Source organism: Beauveria bassiana, assembly GCF_000280675.1.
Source record: "Beauveria bassiana ARSEF 2860 unplaced genomic scaffold BBA_S00015, whole genome shotgun sequence".
In the NCBI taxonomy this organism is placed as follows: Eukaryota; Fungi; Ascomycota; class Sordariomycetes; order Hypocreales; family Cordycipitaceae; genus Beauveria; species Beauveria bassiana.
The window spans coordinates 608,200-628,615 of record NW_007930850.1 but is presented as its reverse complement, the minus strand read 5'-3'; the positions used below and the strand labels follow the sequence as shown (position 1 = coordinate 628,615).

General features: G+C 54.4%; 7 protein-coding genes across 7 annotated transcripts in view; 5 read left to right on the top strand and 2 right to left on the bottom strand.

Moving 5' to 3' along the window:
* Window positions 1–352, bottom strand: part of BBA_05786 (protein kinase domain-containing protein) — a gene marked incomplete at both ends in the record, with an annotated part of 2,074 nt that extends 1,722 nt beyond the window's left edge. Inside the window, 2 exons of the mRNA XM_008600883.1 lie at window positions 233–271; window positions 325–352. Coding sequence (XP_008599105.1) covers window positions 233–271; window positions 325–352 — 67 coding nt within the window. The remainder of the gene's footprint in view (window positions 1–232; window positions 272–324) is intronic.
* Window positions 353–974: 622 nt separating this feature from the next.
* BBA_05785 (nitrogen permease reactivator protein) lies at window positions 975–3,494 on the top strand (the record flags this gene model as incomplete). The annotated part of the gene is made up of 3 exons (XM_008600882.1): window positions 975–1,331; window positions 1,449–2,748; window positions 2,797–3,494. The coding sequence occupies 3 exons, from the start codon at window positions 975–977 to the stop codon at window positions 3,492–3,494; spliced, it is 2,355 nt and encodes a 784-aa protein (XP_008599104.1).
* Window positions 3,495–4,209: 715 nt separating this feature from the next.
* On the top strand, window positions 4,210–4,657 carry BBA_05784 (chaperonin 10 kDa subunit; the record flags this gene model as incomplete). Its single annotated transcript, XM_008600881.1, has 2 exons — window positions 4,210–4,565; window positions 4,630–4,657. 2 exons carry the CDS (start codon window positions 4,210–4,212, stop codon window positions 4,655–4,657), a joined length of 384 nt encoding a protein of 127 aa, XP_008599103.1.
* A 1,135-nt stretch (window positions 4,658–5,792) lies between these two features.
* BBA_05783 (endoglucanase B) lies at window positions 5,793–7,097 on the top strand (the record flags this gene model as incomplete). The annotated part of the gene is made up of 2 exons (XM_008600880.1): window positions 5,793–5,967; window positions 6,052–7,097. 2 exons carry the CDS (start codon window positions 5,793–5,795, stop codon window positions 7,095–7,097), a joined length of 1,221 nt encoding a protein of 406 aa, XP_008599102.1.
* A 1,384-nt stretch (window positions 7,098–8,481) lies between these two features.
* Window positions 8,482–9,388, top strand: BBA_05782 (RAB/GTPase protein; the record flags this gene model as incomplete). The annotated part of the gene is made up of 3 exons (XM_008600879.1): window positions 8,482–8,517; window positions 8,728–8,995; window positions 9,072–9,388. The coding sequence occupies 3 exons, from the start codon at window positions 8,482–8,484 to the stop codon at window positions 9,386–9,388; spliced, it is 621 nt and encodes a 206-aa protein (XP_008599101.1).
* A 508-nt stretch (window positions 9,389–9,896) lies between these two features.
* On the bottom strand, window positions 9,897–11,609 carry BBA_05781 (uncharacterized protein; the record flags this gene model as incomplete). The annotated part of the gene is made up of 2 exons (XM_008600878.1): window positions 9,897–10,753; window positions 10,826–11,609. 2 exons carry the CDS (start codon window positions 11,607–11,609, stop codon window positions 9,897–9,899), a joined length of 1,641 nt encoding a protein of 546 aa, XP_008599100.1.
* A 474-nt stretch (window positions 11,610–12,083) lies between these two features.
* Window positions 12,084–20,268, top strand: BBA_05780 (N-acetyltransferase B complex non catalytic subunit; the record flags this gene model as incomplete). Its single annotated transcript, XM_008600877.1, has 13 exons — window positions 12,084–12,371; window positions 12,422–13,218; window positions 13,438–15,132; window positions 15,179–15,384; window positions 15,439–16,424; window positions 16,588–16,643; window positions 16,947–17,121; window positions 17,210–17,494; window positions 17,544–17,624; window positions 17,813–18,159; window positions 18,211–19,289; window positions 19,342–19,460; window positions 19,507–20,268. 13 exons carry the CDS (start codon window positions 12,084–12,086, stop codon window positions 20,266–20,268), a joined length of 6,876 nt encoding a protein of 2,291 aa, XP_008599099.1.
* Between the last annotated feature and the right edge of the window lie 148 nt (window positions 20,269–20,416).

Genomic DNA, 20,416 nt, shown 5'->3' with positions numbered 1-20,416 from the left:
AGGTCCCCCATGAGTCAGGTCCCAACGATGCATAAGTAGGTAGGTAGGTAGGTAGTTTATATAGGTGGGCAATAGGTAAGTGTACTCCCGCCAGGCCACAGCCGCAGGGTATGGGCGGTTCCTAGGGATGTTACTCGACTTGAGTAGCAGTATTCAGATGAAATCATTTTTAAGCATACATTCAGGCCTGTCGTGCGGCTGCTAGGCAAGACATCGTGGGTCGATAACTTACCTAACAACATGCCCTCTCCAATGCTGTCCTTTTGTGTGGCTATTGTGGTTCTGTTGCGGGACTCCAGGCCTATTATAGCTCCTGACACTTACAGTAGTTACAGCTGCTGAGGAAAACCATATTCACGGGGGAGAGTTGTGTTTTCGGTCTTGCCGTATCTATATTCAATGCAGGCATGGTTCCATTTGACCAAATGGATCTCCCCGCCATCGTCTCACATCTCCGGCCGCCACTTTTTAGCACGAAGCTTGGTGTCTCGCGGTAGGTACCGATTTTGTCTTAACATGACCGAGACCACTCACTGCATTTGGACGTAATGCGCAATTAGTCGGAACCCAGCAGGCCGGTTAGGGAATAGGGTAACGGAGAAGAGAAGAAGGAAGCAAAATAGAGCAGCCAAAAGGGTAAATACTTGGATAAAAATCATACCTCCAATCTAGCTGCAAATTACACCACACCCTTCGGCTACTGTAGGTAAAGTCCCGCCAGCAACTGCCACCGGTGCTAGCCTCGCCACAGTCAACCCAGCTTGCCTCTGCCTCAAACTTTTTTTTTTCACCGTTGCAAACTCTCCCTCGCAACCTCTCAACGGTTACCACTCTCATCCCGATTTTTATTATCCTTTCGTTTCTGAGAGCGCCATCGCTCTCAGATTCTTCCTCAATCCTCTTCATCCTTCGTTTATTTTACACTCTCTTTACCGTTCATGGCACTTCTATAATCCCATCTTACTCCCTTGACCATGACTGACGCCAAAACGGAAGCCGCACATGTCGGTGCAGGCAGCAGCAGCCGCCCTTCCGCTGGCCCCGACGACGCACAACACCCGCAATCTCCCGCTCGTGATGCCGCCGATAACACCGGTCATGCGGCCGGTGCCTCAACTCCCGCTGTGCGATTTTCCTCGGCCGTCCAGGAATTCTCCCCCGTGCAGGTCAACTCCTCGGCTGCTGAACCCGACGCCCCCGCCTCCGCCGAGTCGCAAGAGGTCACGCCCGAGCAGCTCAGGGCCTTTACCAAGTCGCTTCACGGGCCGCTTCTGCAGGAGCGCCGCTTGAATACATATCATTTTGAAGCATTTTCCCTCCCGGCGTCACGGGTAAGTCGGTGCCACGCTCAATTTTTCCCCTTGTGACCCGCTGCCACTCTGTTGAGGAGCCGCGACAGCACACGCCCCCGCCGAACCCCGCGATGACACTAACGTCAATGCTCCCAGGTTCCTTCTCGCGAGGAAGACTCGCCCGACGCAACACGCATCCATACGCCCAACTCGATTTATCAATCTCCCCATGGCAGCCCCCGTATCTCAGCGCTGGCCTCGCCACCTCTCACGCCCTCGGACTCAGCGGGCGACCGACGGGCCAGAGACAAGCGCCCCGTCGGCGCAACTGGCAGCGACTCGCACATGATTACGCCGCTGCCGTCCACGTCCCAGGAAAACATCAATCAGGATCGAGGGCCCCTGGTACATCGCCCAATCTCCGACCATACCGGCCTGCGTCGCTCCTCGTCCGTCGAGGAGCATCTCGGTGATACCCGCAGCCACCGCAAGGGCATGTTCAGCGTCGGAGGCGGCTCCGTTCCCGTGTCTCGCGAGTCCAGTCCCTCGCGCACCTCGGCCTCGCATTTCTATTCAAAGCCCGCCACCCCAGTCGGTGACCTTAACGATCCCTACGCCAAGAACCGACGACCCCCGCTGCAATCTCATCCTAGCCGCGCCTCCATTGACCCGCGATTTGTCTTTTCAAAGAAAAAGAAGCATGGCTCTCCGGGTGGCTCTCGCTCCAGCTTGGCTGGCTCTGGCGCTTTTGCCGCCACCAAAGACGACTCGAGCGACGGCGGCTCGGGCCACGGCCACCATGCTCACGGATCCATGGCCGACTTGAAGCGCTTCTTTCGCAAATCGGGACATCACAAGAAGCGCGAGTCATCGCCTGCCGCGTCCAAGACCAAAACCCAGACACCCCCCAGCAGCTCACGCAGCTCACAGCTAATCCCTTTTGCCGATGACCACGGACTCAGCTCGAAATACGGAAAGCTGGGTAAGGTGCTTGGCGCAGGCGCGGGTGGCTCTGTTCGTCTCATGCGCCGCAAGGAGGATGGCACTGTCTTTGCCGTCAAGGAGTTTCGAGCCCGCCACACCTACGAGTCTGAAAGAGAATACGCCAAAAAGGTGACGGCCGAATTTTGTGTCGGTTCCACGCTCCACCACGGTAACATTATCGAGACGCTCGATATTCTTCAAGAAAAAGGTCGCTGGTTCGAAGTCATGGAGTACGGTCCGTACGACCTGTTTGCTATTGTTATGACTGGCAGAATGTCGCGAGAAGAAGTTAGTTGCTGCTTCTTGCAGATTCTCAACGGAGTGACATATTTGCACAGCCTCGGACTGGCCCATCGCGATCTCAAGCTCGACAATGTCGTGGTCAGCGAAAAAGGCATCATGAAGATTATCGACTTTGGCAGTGCTCATGTGTTCAAGTATCCGTTTGAGTCGGAATTGGTCCTAGCCAAGGGTAAGTTGACACAGTCTGCTTTCGATAATGGTCACTGACAAGATGTAGGCATTGTTGGATCCGACCCGTATTTAGCCCCCGAAGTATACGATCAAAAGGATTATGACGCGGCTGCGGTGGACATTTGGTCGCTGGCGATCATTTACTGCTGCATGAGCTTACGTCGTTTTCCTTGGAAGCTGCCGCGCATGACGGATAACTCCTTCAAACTTTTTGCCTCTGAGCCAACGCCCGGCCACGATCCGAGGAGACTGATTGTTCCCTCATCCTCTGCCAACACCTCGTCGGTCAACCTCTCTGCCCTGTCCACTGCCGAAGTTGAGCAGCGCCACAAGAGTCAGCATGAGAAGAAGGAGAATGGCACAACCAACTCGAGCGCCACGACGGGAGACTCGAAAACGCCCGAACTCAAGCACGAAGTTAAGCATGAGGAAAAGCTAGAGAATGCTGAAGAGAAGCAAGAGTCCAAGCAGGAGACGAAGACGGAGTCGAAACCCCCAGAGGGTGAGAAGAAGGAGATTATCAGAGGCCCCTGGCGCATTCTACGTCTGCTGCCTCGATACAGTCGCCACGTGATACACCGGATGCTGGAGCTCGACCCCAAACAGCGCGCCAAGATGGAGGAGATACTGGAGGACCCTTGGGTTGCCGACACGGTTATCTGCCAGCAGCTGGAGCATGGCGAGGTGCTCGCGGCCGACGACCACACGCACGTGCTTGAGCCACCCAACAACCCCGGCACCTAGGCGAGCTCCGGTGGGCGCGCGGCCAGCCTGCGCAGAGTCACCAGTGTCCGACAAACGTCAAGAGGACCTACAATGCATCAACGAGGAAGCGAAAAATAACACGTGGGAAAAGCAAAAAAACTTCTTTTGATTGTTGGTTAACATTATTATTCTTAGAAAGGAGACGGGTATATACAAGTCAAGCTGATACACAGAAAAGGGCAACTACATGTTTAGGCTACAGGAAGGGAGCTCAGGGTATGGGTTTCGTGTCTGATTTATTGATTATTACGAATATTGGATATACTTTAGTGTTAGAGCACAATTAATGAGCAATTCATGTCTTGGTAGACCTCATGCATTAATTGTCATGGACTCGCAGTGCACTGACTGGCTAACTTACCAGTGAGCGGTTGGTGTCGGAACAGGAAAAATGGCTTTGCCGGGCGGCGCAAATTTCTGGAAGCTGTTGGAACAGAGAGCTCCACCCAGGCCGCGGGTGTCTTTGACCAAGGTTCCCCAAACAGAAGAACTTGACCCTTTTTTCTTCTACCTTGTCCATGAAGCTCAGACTCAATTAAGCCAACGACTCGACATCAATTGATTGCACCCGTTGCAGTTTCTCATACCTTCATCCACAATGGTACGCTTGGATTATTCCTTTGCTGCAAGATGTTAGAATGGTCGGATTCGGGAGCTGCGCATAGTTGCCCCTGATGCGATATTCGCAGGCCCAATGCGCGCAGCAGCGGAAACAAAAGGCAACAAGAAGAAACGTTCGCTAACGGAGTACACACAACGGCAGGCCACTTCCATCCGCTCCATTCGCGCCCTCGCGCCGCTCCTCGACCGCGTCCTCGTCCAGCGCATCAAGGCCGAGACCAAGACGGCCAGCGGCATCTTCCTGCCCGAGGCTTCGGTCGAGAAGCTCAACGAGGCCAAGGTCATCGCCGTCGGCCCCGGCGCGCTCAACAAGTCGGGCTCGCGGCTGCCGATGGGCGTGGCCGTCGGCGATCGGGTCCTTATTCCCCAGTTTGGCGGTTCGCCTGTCAAGGCGGGTGAGGAGGAGTACCAGCTCTTCCGCGACAGCGAGTACGTTATCCTTTATGTGATTTGTACTAGGAAAAGGGGTTTGATGCTAACGATACTGGTGTAGGATCCTCGCCAAGATTAACGAGCAGTAAAACTGCAGATCAAAATACGCACATGGGGCAAGAGAACGAACGGGGACCAGGAGATGTGATTCTGCGGTACATGTCAAGATGCTCACGAATTGCGAAGCGAAATCCCCGTCCTCATCTTTCTCGATGACGTTTCGTTCTACCCACCAGTGTGACAGTCAAATCTTAAACTTCGATATAAATTGGGTGTACTATATGCTGTACAATAACAAAAGAAACCAACTGGCAGTGGTGGAGCAACAAGAGAGGAGACAAAGATATGTTTGTACGAGTGGAAAAGAAGAGATCAAAAGAACTGTATCAATTTTGGCTGCGGGGGGGCAAATGCACGGCTGCTGTTGTAGAACGTGTGCAAGTGTACTCGAGGCATCACGACTCGCTTGGGAAGGAGGTGGGAACCCGAGGCAATCCGTTTGTCACTGTAGAATAGCATGAGATGAGCAAAAAGAAAAATCCCCGCTCCAAATAACGAGAAGAAGAGTTTTGAAATTATCCAGATGAGGGAACATGTTACGAGGTGCAGAGAGTAGAGAAGCCAGCCGCACAACATGGCGATAAACGCCGACCTCCGAAGTGCAGTGACTTTGTTTGTTTCATGTGTCTGTCACGAACTCAGATCGACGTACCCTGCAGACGCCAATTCATTTTGCAAACGTCTGCTCGCATCGAATGGGCCGTGGAGAAAAGATTGATTGGGTTCTTAATAGCCGCCGTCGTGGAACCTCAACCAAGCACCTATTAAGTTGGCGTTTCATGTTTTGGGGGAGGGGGGGGGGGGGGGGAGGCCCGTTTGGCTCGCTTCTACGAGGTCTGTGAAAATAGAACAGACAAATATCGTGGCACACAAGGATGGGCAAGCGTTTGGTCGTACCGTCACGGGCAACTTGTGCGGTATATATATACCTGTGCCGCAGTCGTTTGCTCATGTTCACCACTCTTGGCTCCCCCCCAAGCACTCGGGTTCGTTTGTCCTTTTTCTTTCACCTCAGCTGGTGCTGAATACGCTCCTTTCTTCTCACAGGTTATTGCTTCTACAAATTCCAACTACGATTCTCTCACATTCATTTTCTTTACCCGTTTACATACACCACACTCTCTTTCGAACCCTTTCGCTTCGTGACTCCTGCTTCGAGACATCATGAAGCTGCTTCACATGCTCGTGATGGCATCTGCCGCCACCGCCCACACAATGTTCACGACGCTCTACGTTGACGGTAAGAATCAGGGCGACGGGACGTGCGTCCGGATGCCCATGAACGGCGCTACCGGTACCGCGCCCATCTATCCCATCACCGGCGATGCCATGGCCTGTGGTACGTGAATAACCTTTCTCTCCCACTGACTCACACATACACACACACACACATGCGTAGCATCGCTGACACAGTGCCGTCCAGGCTATGGTGGCCGCGACCCCGTCCCCTTTGTCTGCCCGGCCGCCTCAGGCGCCAAGCTCACGTTCGAGTTTCGCCTGTGGCCCAACGCGCAGCACCCCGGCGCGCTCGACGTGGGCCACAAGGGGCCCTGCGCCGTGTACCTGAAGCGCGTTGACGACATGTTCTCGGAGCCGGCGGCCGGCGACGGCTGGTTCAAGATTTGGGACGATGGCTACGACAACAAGACCCAGGAGTGGTGCTCGGATCGTCTGATCAGCCACGATGGCCTACTCTCCGTGCGCCTGCCCACGGGGCTGGCACCTGGGTACTATCTCGTGCGGCCCGAGATTCTGGCGCTGCATTTCGCGTATAAAGGTGATCCGCAGTTTTACCTCGGCTGCGCGCAAATATTCGTGCAGGGCGGCCCGGCAGGCGCCTCCGTCCCCAAGGAAAAGATGGTATCGATTCCGGGCTACGTCAACGCCGACACGCCAGGTCTGGGCTTCAATATCCACAAAGACGTGATCCCCGCGTATCCAATGCTCGGACCCAGCGTCTACGCGCCCTCCTCTTCTTCCTCTTCTTCCTCATCATCGGCCAAGTCGCTCAAACAAGCGACGCTGTCCAAAGGCGCCGTACCGCAGAATTGTCTCTTGAAAAACGCCAACTGGTGCGCGCAGGAGGTGGCGCCGTACACCGACATGACGGGCTGCTGGGCGTCCGTCAAAGATTGTTACGACCAGAGCAAGAGCTGCTGGGACTCGGCGCCGGCGAGCGGCTCGGCCAACTGCTACACCTGGAGCGACTACTGCACGGCCATGAACGACGCGTGCGAGAGGAAGGAGTGGCGCGGCCCGCCGGCGTTTGACGGCAAGGAAAAGTACGCGACGAAGCCGAAAGCAATCCCGGAGCCGTGGAACGTCAAGGGCGGCCCCAACGAAAAGGCGAGCAAGGGGGGCAAGGAGGAGGCGGCGACGACGATGACGACGGTGGTGCGCAGCTCGACGGCGCAGAGTGCCAAAGGGACAGAGACGCCAGCCGTGAGCACCAAGTGCCAGAGGGGCTAAGCCGACGCCCGCGAGTAAGACGGTAGAGAGCGACCTCCGGGGTACGGAGGCTGGCAAACAAAGAACGGAATGAGTTGGTGACGGCTGTGAAGGTTTCGACGCCGAGCAATGTGGTCCGGAGTTTAGGCAGACGTGCGCTGGGAGCGCGTTTGGGCAGCGCTGCCGCAAGGCCCGGTACTGCTTTTCCTGGTGCGTTGCCGAGTATGGATGCCGCTGGTCGCCGTCATGTGAGTTGTACACACGAAAGAGCATCTTCTGTAGAAAATGGTTCAGGAGACTACCTCGTACATTTTGTCAGTTACATCTCGTGAAGCTCGCGTGTTTGAGGTCCGCCGATTCATATATCAGCGTAGTTGTGCACTCCATAAGCAATGCCTTTTGCTCCCTCTCCCAGAGAAGTTGCTGATGGGTGATTTGCGACGTCAATCTGTTGTAGCTTGCAAAAGATGCCAGCCTACGGATAAGTAGAAATGACGAAGTTTGAAAAGTCGAGACATAACGGTGGCGGCCTTACAATGCCAAGCGGTGTACCTGATACGCAACGTGGCCGCATGGAGCGGGTGGCTTGTGCTGTAGAGGGTACCTGGAGGGGCAACAGGCAATGGGCCCGGAGCTAAAACGGTGTGGTGGAGGATCTGACGTACAGCTATTTGTGTACCCGATAGCAAAGGGTGAGTGACTTTACTTGTGTGCGGGTAAGCATCACATTCTATGTATCTAATCCGTTGACAGTAGGTACCTTTTAAATATCATCTACCTACCTAGGTACCTACCTAGGTGACAGTTTTACTTTGTGATTTTGACGCTGCTGAAGCACAGGCAAAGCCAGCAAATAGGTTATTATTTCTGTCAAATTTTGTAACATCTTAATCATTTCCTTGTGCTGCGTGTCTTTACCAGCATCTTGGTCATCTCTTCCTCGGTTTGCTCTTCATCTCTACTTGTCCTTCTCGATTCTATCCGCCACTCTCTGCCTCCACCATAATCAACCAGGACAAGCCTTTCCCCACGCCCACGGGTCCGCTTCCTTCCCCTTCACCCTTTCCTGTCGAAACTCTACCGCAAGGCCAGCTCAGCTCAGTCAAACCCCCTCCGTCATCGCCACGAAATCCCGTTCTCGCTGTCTGCACGCAACTGTATCCTCGCCCAACAGCGCCCAACTCACCTTTTACCTCCCGATTCTCGTCTTCTTCGTACTAGAACCCCCCAACCCGAGCGAATCTGATCGAAGACGCGGCCGCCAACTGTACATTCTTCTGCAACCGACACGGGAACCCTCAAACCCGCCCCTCGCATAAACGCCTCGTCCGCCGCCGCCGCTGTCGCCGCCACAGACACCATCGACCACCCAGCAGCTAGTCCGCACTTTGCCAGACGAGCACCAATGACGATGCCAAACAATCGCAACTATGACTTCCTTGTACGATATTTTCTGAGTTCTTCCTCTACCCTGGGGGCTGTCACGTCACGGCTTTGCACTTGCGTCGTCACCCCAACTGTCCGCCGACTCCTGATTACTGAATTGCGCGGCTTCGTCTGCGCGCTGTCTCCGAACCTACAACACACTCGCAGATCCAAAATGGAATGACTCGGCTAACCATGCGCGCGCTTGTCGCTGCACTTTCTACAGATCAAGCTCCTGCTGATAGGCGACTCGGGCGTGGGCAAGTCTTGCTGCTTGCTGCGCTTCAGCGAAGACTCCTTTACACCCTCCTTCATCACCACGATCGGCATCGACTTCAAGATCAGGACAATCGAGCTTGATGGCAAGCGTGTCAAGTTACAGATTTGGGACACCGCTGGACAAGAACGCTTCCGAACCATCACCACCGCCTACTACCGTGGTGCTATGGGTATTCTGCTCGTCTACGACGTCACCGACGAGCGCTCTTTCAACAGTACGTCTGCCACTGCACTTGCTTGGAGCACGTCGACGCCCTTTTCTACTACGAGCGCAATCACTGACCAACACAGACATTCGCACTTGGTTCCAAAACGTAGAGCAACACGCTACCGAGGGCGTCAACAAGATTCTTATCGGCAACAAGTGCGACTGGGAGGACAAGCGTGTCATCTCCGAGGAGCAAGGCCAGGCACTCGCCGACGAGCTCGGCATCCCCTTCCTCGAGGTCTCGGCAAAGAGCAACATCAATATCGACAAGGCCTTTTACAGCCTGGCTGCGGACATCAAGAAGCGACTCATTGACAACTCAAAGAATGAGACCGGCTCCTCTGGGGGTGTCAATGTTGGCGACAAGACGGAAGGCGGTATGGGTAGCAAGTGTTGTTGAGAGTCGACGCCTCCGCGAAGCGGATAAGAGCCAAACATGGCAAATACACGGAGTAGGAGAAGACAGGATATGCGGGAGGATATGGATTACAAGCGAAAGATGGATTAATTTTTTTTTTGGCAAGGATAGATGCACAAGAGAGACAAAGGGAATGAGGAATGAAGCAAACTTTCCCGTCGACATTACAACACCACGACACTCGACAACAAACAATACTACTTACTACCCCAATTTTCCCAGCCCAGGGGGCAAAGGGAGACATGCTACAAACACCCAAGAGAGCCTTTTCTGTTAGTTTACTATTTATTTACATTTTTCCTGTCTTTAATTTAAACGGTTCAAGTGATTTGTCTTTCTATCTATAACGGGGATTCTTGACATTTTGACAGCTATCAGCAAAGTGCCAAAGTAGTGAAGATAAAAGTACAAGGCTATATTTTACATCTTTGGATTCTGTCTTTCTGCTCAAATATTACACATGATACAAGATATACACGGACTGCGTCTATCAATAGTCCACCACCTCTGTTCTCACAAAGTGTCGCGGCGCCCCGGCCGGCGGCGGCACGTCGTGCCCGCCCAGCCATCGCGCGTTCCACATGCGATGAAAGCGCTGCGCCTCGCTCACGTCCCGAAACGCGATGACGAACCGGCGCAGCGCCGCGCCCTCCATGTGCCGCACGACACGCCGGAGGCCGTCTCTCTTGCGCAGCGTCGCGTGGCGCTTCTTTTCCGCCGCCGCGTTTTGCTTGCGGGCACTGTCCCACTTGTTCCATTCCAGTACGCCCTCATCCTGCTCTTCGTTGAATTGCTCGTCGTGCTCCTCATGTCCGTCCGTGGCCTGCCCGACGGCGCCGATTTGGGCGGTGAGGCGCTGCAGCTGCGCGTGCAGGTCGGCGGCGAGGGGATACGCGCGGAGCTGCTCGGCCGCGGTGTCGTCGCCGCCGCCGCCGCCGTACTGGCTCACGGCCGAGCGGACGCGGTCGAGCGGTGCGGCTGGCGCGACGTCGAGCAGCACGACGGGCGGGCGCTCGCCGAGGCCGTCGTTGGCGACGAGGCTCCGAATCTTCTCGCCCACAGGGGCGGCGGCGACGCGGCGGTGAGTGAGTGTGACGGGCTGCACGCCGGGGGTGACGGTGAGCCCCGCGAGCTCCGCCTCAAGATCGTCCTGCGTGGCGTCGTCTGGGATGAGCCCGGGGGGCAGCTCGCTCCGCCAGAGGCCGGTGCGGGAGCGCGCGCGGACCTGCGCCAGATCGCAGAGGCGCTGGAAGCGTACGGCGTAGGCGGTCGCGGCCAGGGCGCTGGAAAAGGTCAGGTTATAGGTGCCGGTGGGCTCCAGCGTCGTGCGATCACGGACTTGCTGCACTGTGAGGAGAGGGTTAGTAGGGGGAGGAAAGGGAAGTCGGCGATGGGCCTGCATAAGTGGTGGCGACTCACCCTGCTTAATGGATTGGTTCCATTTAGACAAGTCGTTGTCGGCGATGCGGTAAAAATCGGAGGCGTGGACACTGGTGCTTAGACCGTCGATTCGAAGCATGGTGTACGCTTTCGAGACTGCGAGGCCATTCTTCTTGGCGAGAGCCTCGTGGGTCGCGGCCACCAAATCCGTAGAGTCGTCCGCAGGTTCTGCAACAACGTCCGTCGAATCGTTTAGAGGGATTCCCGCAGGATCCATGTATTCATAGCTACGACCCCGCCTCTTTAGTAGCGGCCACTTTTCAGCGCTTGCATTCGTCGTCTCGCCCTCTTCAAAGTCTTGCTCGTCCCTTAAATCGTCCTCTGGCTCGAGGCCTCCTGGACGTCTCTTCAGCAGCGACCACTGACCCCCATCACCCGCCCGCCTGGTACCCGCGGTACTCTCGCTATCTGTGAATTTTAGGCCCTCAAAGCCTGCGGCGGCGAACTGCTCCGGTTCCAGGCCCTCAAGCGCCGCAGCCATCTCCTTCTGCTGCGCCGGCGACAGCTTGCCCTCCACCAGCTTCCTGCGCAGGTTGCGCTGCGCCTGCTGCCGCTGCTGCACCGCAGGATTCGGTCGCGGCGTCCAGTCATTCCATGTGTTGCGGCGATCGTTGGTCCTCGTTCTGCCGCGTGGCGCGACGGTGTAGTTTGGCCTATCTGGAAGGGTGCGGCCGTCGCCGTTGCGTGAAGAGTACAGCCGCGTGTCCCTGGGACAGCAGAAGGTGGCCGCACTCCGTAAGCGCGGCCATTTCGAATGGAGCATTCGGGCTACTTGTGTATTTGAAATCGGTGGCGCATTGGGACAGTAGCTGTCGAGGTCTGCGAAGCTCGTTGTGCACTGGACGTCGAAGGTGCTAGTTGGAGAGAAGTCAGTGGCCGCAGATAAAAGTGCTTGCGCAGCGCCCCACCACCGCGGCGTCGAATGCTCTTCCAGTAAATCTACAGTCCTGCAACGTTTCATAGTATTAAATTACTTTCGTCATCTATAACACTGGTTTCGTTGTTTGCATCAACTCGGAATGCTCTGGTGCTATTGTGATTTTCGCACTTTTTGCGAGCTGACGCAGCTAATGATCTGGCCCGTATGAGCTGTGCGAGCCAAATGAATAGTGGTGTCTTCTTCACTCCTCCGCATTCTCAGAATGTCAGCTAGGTGACGAGTTGTCTTATCACCGGCCGCGCATGGCTCGCCAGCTTCTTCGCAGACTAGAAGACGTCACTCGTGCAACATTCTGACATGGACATGGCGATCGGCCTCACGAGCCTCGCAGTCGTTGCGCTGCTTACGCGTCAATGTCTGCGTGTCAGAAGTAGAGCTGGCAAGTCGCGTCAGCTCTATCAGGATAAAGATGGGGTTGCCACGCAAGACTTGGAGGCCGAAGCGCGCAAGTCATTCTCAGTCGGATTCTTTCTAAATGCCGCCGCTGCAATTGGAGCCTCCATATCAATACTAGATGTGAGGCGCTCTAGCAATACTGGGCAATGGGGTTTGCCAGGCGCGGCCGTCTCGCGAGTTGGCATATGGGTATGAAGTTGGAAACTGATCTCGCAGATCTGATGCTAATTTAACTCAAGCTTCTCCTTGCTGCTCAAACTCTCACGATTGCTAACGAGGTGGGCACACGTGAGCGATACAGGCATGGCATCTGTGCAGCCATATCGGCCGCTATTCTTACAATATATGTTACGTATTCGGAATCAAGGATGGAACTTGATCTCTCAATCCGGACGGCAGAAAGAGGTTGCGCTCTGGCCATTGGATTTTGTTCCTTGACCCTGCCTCGAAGCCCGGCCGTGTACAAAGACGGTCGTCTTGTCGATCATCAGAGTGGCAGCTCCATCATATCTCTACTTTCATTCTCTTGGTATCCTCTATACCGACCTGAGTTCTTAGAACTTGAGAGTATAAGTTTGCGTGCCTTGCCTATTCTGCCTCTTTCTCAAAGGATCCGAGCTGCACAGCGAAACTTTATGCAGTGCGCCTCTAGCGACAGACTCTTATCGCGACTAATATGGACATGGAGGCACACTATCTTTCTCCAGTGGTCCCTTACTCTGCTGCACAGTGGATCTCAGTTTGCAGGCCAATATCTGCTTCAGCGGTTACTAGGCTCCCTCGAGCGACCTTTTGCCCAGCAGCAGTACGCCATGGGTCATGCGTTGTCCCTGGGCTTGGCTCTTTTGTTGGAGAACATGTTGGCAGGGTGGACTACTTGGGTCACCCAGGCAAAACTTACCATTCCTATGACTGCGCTCCTCAAAGGTGTTCTGTTTGAAAATATGACGAGACAGCGAAGCTCACAGCAAGCTGCGCCACAGACTACAAAAAGCAAAGCCATGCTCTCTTTGGGGAGCTTAATGTCAAACGACTGGTAAGTGCGGGCTCTCGCAAGGACAAATAGGGCTAACCATTCCAGCGCGTCGGTATCACAGGCCTGCAGCTTGAGCCAGCATTGTCTGAAAGCTGTTTTTAAGCTTATATTTGACGTTACCTACCTTGTCCACCTCATCGGACTCAAACACATTGCTATAGGCAGTCTATTCCCTTTCATATTATTCCCCATCTCAAAAATTCTTGCCCATCAGCATAGGCTGGCAAAGTTGGAGCTGTCAAATTTGCATACTGCTCATTCCTCCGCAGTATCTGAGCTGCTTCGAAGTCTCCGCCAAATCCGTCTGTCTTCCATGGAAGAGCTCTGGCAACAACGAGTCGCCGAATCTAGAGCTCGTGAGCTGAGACAAATATGGCATTGCGGAATGATCTTGGCAATGCTGACTCTAGCGACCAACTTGGGACCAATTCTACTAATAGCGGTATCGCTGTCCTCATTTGCTCTTGAAGTTGGCCATCTCAGCCCATCGCTTGCTTTTGCTTCCGTTGGCCTGTTTCGTAACCTTCATGCGGTTTTCCAAGAATTGCCTGCCGCGGTGGCGAGTCTGCAAGAGTCTTTCACATCGAGCAAGCGCATCGAAAAATATCTGCACCGATCCACCAACATGCGAGTTCACGACAGCGTCGATTTGACTACCTTTGAAGATGTCAAGATCACCTGGCCAAATTCACGTATCGCTTTAGGCTCATCAAGCTCATCCTTTAGTCTCAACAATGTAAATCTGCACTTCCCGAAAGGACGGCTCAGCATCATCACGGGCAAGACTAGTTCCGGCAAGGGCCTATTACTCTCCGCGATTCTTGGCGAAGCTGAAATCGAAGCTGAAAAGGCCAATTTCGATCTCAGATCAGTGGCTACGAAGCAAATGAAAGCATCTACGCGCAGTTTTGCGTATGCATCGCAACCTCCATGGATAGAAAACCGAACCATTCGAGAAAATATCATTTTCGGGAACGAGTTTGACGAAGATCGATACATGGCTGTCCTACGTGCCTGCGCTCTGGAGAGAGATCTCGAGACCCTTCCCCACGCAGACATGGCCATGGCCGGTGTCAACGGCGGAACTCTCAGTGGTGGTCAGAAATGGCGAGTCAGTCTGGCCAGAGCTCTGTATTCTAAGGCCCGGGTTCTTGTGCTCGACGACGTTCTCAGCGCAGTTGACCCCCATGTCGCGAAATGGCTTTGCCAACATGCCTTGTCAGGCCCCTTGGTCCGTGGCCGCACAGTGATTATCGCGACCCATCACCTGGCTACTTGCGTGCACCTGGCGAGTTATCTCGTTACAGTTGATTCCGGCACCGCCTCGGGCCGTGCTGTTACGCCCCGGCGTAATTATGGATTGTTGAATATCGATATCATGCCTAGGTCCGCGGCCAGCAGCCCCAAACCAGATCCTCTGGCGCACTCCATCGACGCACACAAAAAGCATCCCGCCGTCTCTAGGCGCCCGGTCCTGCGGACCTTTACCATTTATATCTTGGGAAGTGGACCATGGCCTGTTCTGCTCGCTGTCTCGACAACCCTTGCGTGTCGGCTTCTCGCAGCGGGAAACTCATGGTGGTTGACTAAATGGACCTCGAATAAAGAGCTTGACGATATGAGCCTCCGGTCCAGCTTGTACATCTACCTAGCTCTGTCGGTCTGCGCCGCCGTTGCCGTGGCGGTGCATGCCATGGCTGTCCAGGGAGTCAGCCAACGTGCATCAGACGTGCTGTTTCGAAAAACAGTGCGGAGCGTAATATGCAGCCCTTTGCGATGGATAGACAGTACGTCGCTAGGGAAGCCGTTGCACAGTCTGGCTTCTGACATGTACTTGATCGATCACCGAGTTGCAGCAGGTTTGAGTGATCTGCTGCGGATCGTTATGCAGCTCATCCTAGTAATTTTCACTAGGTACGTCGCAAACTAGTCTTGACCAACAATTTACTGACAATAGCAGTGGAGTTGCTACACCCCCGACTATTGCTATGATGGTTATTATGATGAGCTTCTACTTCAAAATAACGACCAGACACCTTCGAGTGTCAAAACGCCTCAACAAGCTCGTTCCGCTGGCAGCACAGCCTGTTCTAGAGCACACAAACTCTGCCGAATCCGGAATCATGATAATTAGAGCTTTCAAAAAAGAACCGACATATGTCGAGCGTATGTATGATCTATTGGATGTGGACATGGGTCTGAGCTGGCACATCACTCTAGGACAGAGATGGATTCATGGCCGATATGGCATTCTCGGCTCTTTATTCGTCTGCGCCACCGCAGTGTCTTTGGTGCTTGCAGGCGCCAATGCTGCAACAGCAGGCTTTACAATCAACGTGGCCCTTCAATTCAAGGCCACCATGAGTGGCTTGATGGGCAAGATTAACCTTCTCACAAGTGGCGCTCGCGCCATTGACCGCGTACTGAACATTGCAGAGGCCCCAACAGAGAGACAAGGTGGCGAGGATGTGGCCGCGTCTTGGCCAGCTTCTGGCAGGCTTGAAGTCAAGAATGTGACTGTTCGTTATGATGCAGACCTGCCACCAGTCCTTCGAGGTATTACATTCTCACTCGCGGCACGTGAACGTCTTGGGGTTGTAGGGCGAACAGGTGCCGGTAAGACAAGCCTTGTCAATGCTTTACTTCGCTTTGTCGACGTCGAAGAGGGAAGCATACATGTGGACGGGGTGGATACCGCACCGCTCAAGCTTGCTCATCTTCGAAGCTCCATCTCTGTGATAGCGCAAGATCCATTCTTGTTTTCAGGCACACTCCGCGCTAATTTGGCTATCCGTGGGCCCAAAGATGACGAAGAGCTTAGAGAAGCTCTGAGAAAAGTTGCTGTGCAGACCGCAGACGGGCGAGATGCAATCAATGTTCTAGACGACCTGGACATGGCTGTCCAGGCGGGCGGTGAGAATCTCTCTCACGGCCAGAGACAGATGGTCTGCCTTGCCAGAGCAATCCTAAACCCGCGGCGGATCGTGATTCTGGACGAAGCGACCAGCGCCGTGGATCGGGCGACGGATACCATGGTCCAGGAAGTAATTCGTCGGGAATTTGCAGAATCTTCCATGATCATCGTGGCCCACAGGCTGGCTACAGTGGCTGACTTGGACAAGATTATGGTTCTGGATGAAGGCATGGCTGTGGAGTTTGGATCTCCGGCTGAGTTGATGCAGAAGAAGGGCATATTTTGGGACATGGTGAATCAGAGCGGCGATGCCGACAATATACAAAGAGTCATTGAGCAGGCGGGGGGTTGACTGCCATGCTGCGCGAAGTGAGTTTGGGCCCTGCAAATGTACATGTCACCTCGGCATAGAATCACAAGGATCTCGTGATTGGTTGCATTTGCTTTTGTAATAGAATTTGTACAAATTACCCTTGTTTTCCTTTGACTTTTTCGCTGTTCTCAATGCTAGGTAGATTTTAATCTTCAAAGTGCCCTTGCTGCAGTGACTACGAACCCTGATAGCTGGCAAGAGGGTAGTCAGAGAAAATGATAAGAGAACTGATGAGAGTGAGATCATGTGACAGGAATCCAAGATGAAAGATGAGTAAAATCAACACAGATGATATATTGGGCGTATTTCTCGTGACCACCTCGCTGGGACGGCTGGTGGTGGCGATGCTTCAGAGGTGCCAGATGACGGCGCACAACTCCACCAAAAATCCACAATCTGCGCTCAACTCTGTCAAACCTCACGACTTCTTCACACCACCAGCGCACAACAAGACGCCGACGCTGCGCGCAACCAGAAACACATGCACAGCTCCGGGCCACGCCTCAAAAATGGCGTCGATCTCCAGCTCCAGACGGCCTTTTACGATCAGAACTGGAGCACCGTCGTGCGGCTCGCTGAGAAGCGCGCCAAGATGGTGAATGACCCATATTATGAGGTGAGAGCTGGCGCGGCCTCATAGACTCCAATATCCGGCGTTGGACGCTAGGAAAATATTTCTTCAACAGCTGCTGACCTTCCGACAGGTCCTCAAAGTATGCGCAGAGAGCCAGCTCGACGACCCGGCCGCCAAATATGGCGCCATGACGGCTCTGCTCACCTACGCCAAGGACGGCACCGTGATCAAGGACGCAGACGGAATAGATCTTCTTGAATGGGCTACGCGGGACTTGTTAGAGGAGCAGGATTTTCCAAAGACGCTGGGGCTTTTGCGAGTCCGAGCAGCCAAGGCCTCATCCAAGGATAAGAGCCAAACGACGAGATGTCTCGAGTCTTGCCTTTTACACTGGGACCTTGTCAGCGCGCAACAAGTAAGGATTTGAAGCTCTAGAATCATATCTGCACTTACTAATGAACTAGATTTCTGCCCTGATTGATAAGTCATTTTCCCAAGAGAGGGCATTTCTCTTCTGGAACATTGCCATTACCCACCTTCTCGCTGTATGTCCTCTCTGGCGCCAAAGCAACCAATTGCTATTGACATTCCATAGATATCCCCACAGTGTCCGCCTGAAAAGAAGCAGCTGTATGGCATGTTGGCGCAGAAACAAATCGAGCGCGCCGCTCAGGCCACGGAGCAGGCAAGTTGCTCCCGCTCGCGAGAATTGCAGCCGCTGACCGTGCCCTAGGCCGAGGACAAAAAGGCGCTTCCTTCCCGTGCTATCCAAACAGAAGAGGAAATACTGCTGTTGTACGAGATTGTTGGCACCCATGGCACTGCGGCAGACTTTGCCAAACTTGTCGACAGCGCCTTTTTCAGTCCCGTCGAGCAGCTCAAGCAAGGTCGCAAAGAGCCCCTGGTATACGCTATCAAAAAGCTGCAAAAGGACGAAAATTGGCAAAGTCTTTTTGATATTTGTCAGGCTTGTCTATCGGTTTCGGATGACAAGGGAGTGCCAACACTACAGGCGTCTGACTGGGACGTCTGGCGGCAGTTCATTACAGCTGCTAGCCAAATACAAGATTGTTACGCGCAGTAGGTCTTTGCACTCTTCTCCATTCCATGGCCCCTTCTTACATCTCATAGAGCAACTGCAGCGGTTCAAGATTTGCTTCTGAAACTGTCCAAGGCGGCAGACTCGAAACCCATGTATAAGCGAAACGTCATGCTTGCACGGGTTTCTGCGAGCTTCCAGCTGCTGGAGTCTGAGCATCCCGATGCGATAGACTCTAGCCCCTCATCGCTGCGACTGCGCGAACTCGTCAAATACATCAACAATCAGGCGTCTTATCCCTCATGCTTTGATGATATCCGCCTATTTGCAGAGCAGCTCGACCCTAGCGGCATTGACTACCTCGCCCACCACCACTTTTTGTCACAAGAGCCGAGTGACGATCTCCCAGAGCTTAGGAGGCAGATTTTGGCCCTCAAGCTGCAATACTTTGCTGCAACGTGCCCGCAGACTTGCGTCACTGCCGGCACAACGAGCGAGCGGCGCTCATGCCGGGAACCACTATTCAAGAAAGTCTATCAAGCTAGCATGGCGTTGCACAAATACATCAGCACAATATCCTCCTACGCGTCTCAGTCGACAAAAGATGTCCAGTCCGAGGTCGCTCTCGTTGCCGCATTCTGCCTCATTGGACTGGCCAATCAGCTCCCGTCTTCACTTCCCACGACCGAGGCTACGCAGTATCTGGTGCAAGCGCTTCTCCTCCTTCAGCAGCAGCTCAGCTCATCCCCAAAGCACAGCCAAATATCTCTGCTGCTCGTCCAGCTCCATCTGCGCGTCGGATCCGCCCCCGAAGCGCTCGCCGTCTGGGACACGCTGGCCGTGAAGCGCACCATCATGGACTCGCTCGCGCCGCTGTTCTACGACCGCCTGTCCACGGTGGCGCCGGGCATGACCTCGCCGCTGACTGACGCCGGCTGGCAGCTGATGACATCCATCAAAACGCACTATCAAACATCGCTCAAGATGCGTATGCCGCGGCGGTTGATTGACGCGTTCCAGGATGGTAGTTACAGCAGTGTCTTGGCGGTGCCAAGGTATATTGAGAATCTGCGCGTGAGCTGTACTCGGGCCATGAGTCTGGTGGAGAGTGTGCGATCCGAGCGACTATTTGGAGTTACAGACACGGACTTTTTCAGTGATTCGAGATTCAGTAAGTGTGACTCATGAGGGAAGATTGTTGAGACTAACCGGTTCGGCTTCAGCTGAAGTTCGCGACGATACGAGCATGAACGAAATCATCGACTACGGATCATTCCCATCATGGAGCCACAGTGCCACCCCCGCCATCTACGAACGGCTCAGGCTTGGGCCACCTCCAAGTGTATGTACTTTTCTGTAGATAGTCAGACAGTGCTGATATCCTATAGAATCGCAGAGCCCATCTCTCCCTGCTCGCAGAGGCATTCCAGCAGACTCTAGCCTACACGCCGCCCTCTTTCTACAAGGTGCCCGTGGCAGGTTCCGTGGCAGACCAAGGATATGTCATCGAGTCCCTCGGACAAATCGCCAACTCTTTTTCGAAATTCCTCCCCGACGCGGCCTCTTCCTTGACCGAGTCGGAGCTGCACTATTTCCAAGTCGTCAGTCTGCTGTCCTCCCTCGTCCCGCTCTGCGCCGACCGCGCCAGCGGCCTCCACGAGCTCGTCGGCCAGCTCGCCAGCGCCGTGACCGCCTCCCTCGACAGCCAGCGAGACTACCTCGCCGCGCTGGCCTCTGGCACTGGCATTGGCCACGCGACATCGCTGCTCCAGTCGCTGCACCGCGTCGTGCTGCTGCGCGACACGGCCGTCGCCGTCCGAAACGCGGCGCAGTGGATTATTGGCTTCCACGAGAAGCAAAAGGAGCGCGACCGCTCGGGCCAGAGCAACCTTCCCAAGGACGTGGTCGCGCAGACCAAGGCGCTGGGCGCGGCGGCGGACGACGCGCTCAGGCAGTGCAGGTCGTGGATCATGCGGCTGGCGCAGGACACCAAGTCGGGCGGCGTGGTGGAGAGGGAGATTAAGAGGTTTGTGTATGGCGGAGAGGAGGGAAGGCTTCTGCAAGGCGTCGTGACGGACGGCACCGTCTTTGATTTGGTAGGTAGCTGGCGAAAGAGTCTGGCTGGATGGCAGGGAGTCCATTGGCAGTAGGACGGGGAACTAAGCGATCTAGATGGAGTGAGGGCAGCTATCAACGCTTGTTCGAATATAGAAAATTTATTATAGATCGGTATTTGAAGAAAGTATATTCAAATAAAAGTGTTTGCGCTGGGCGCAGCTTTCAACTGCGTGCGGAATC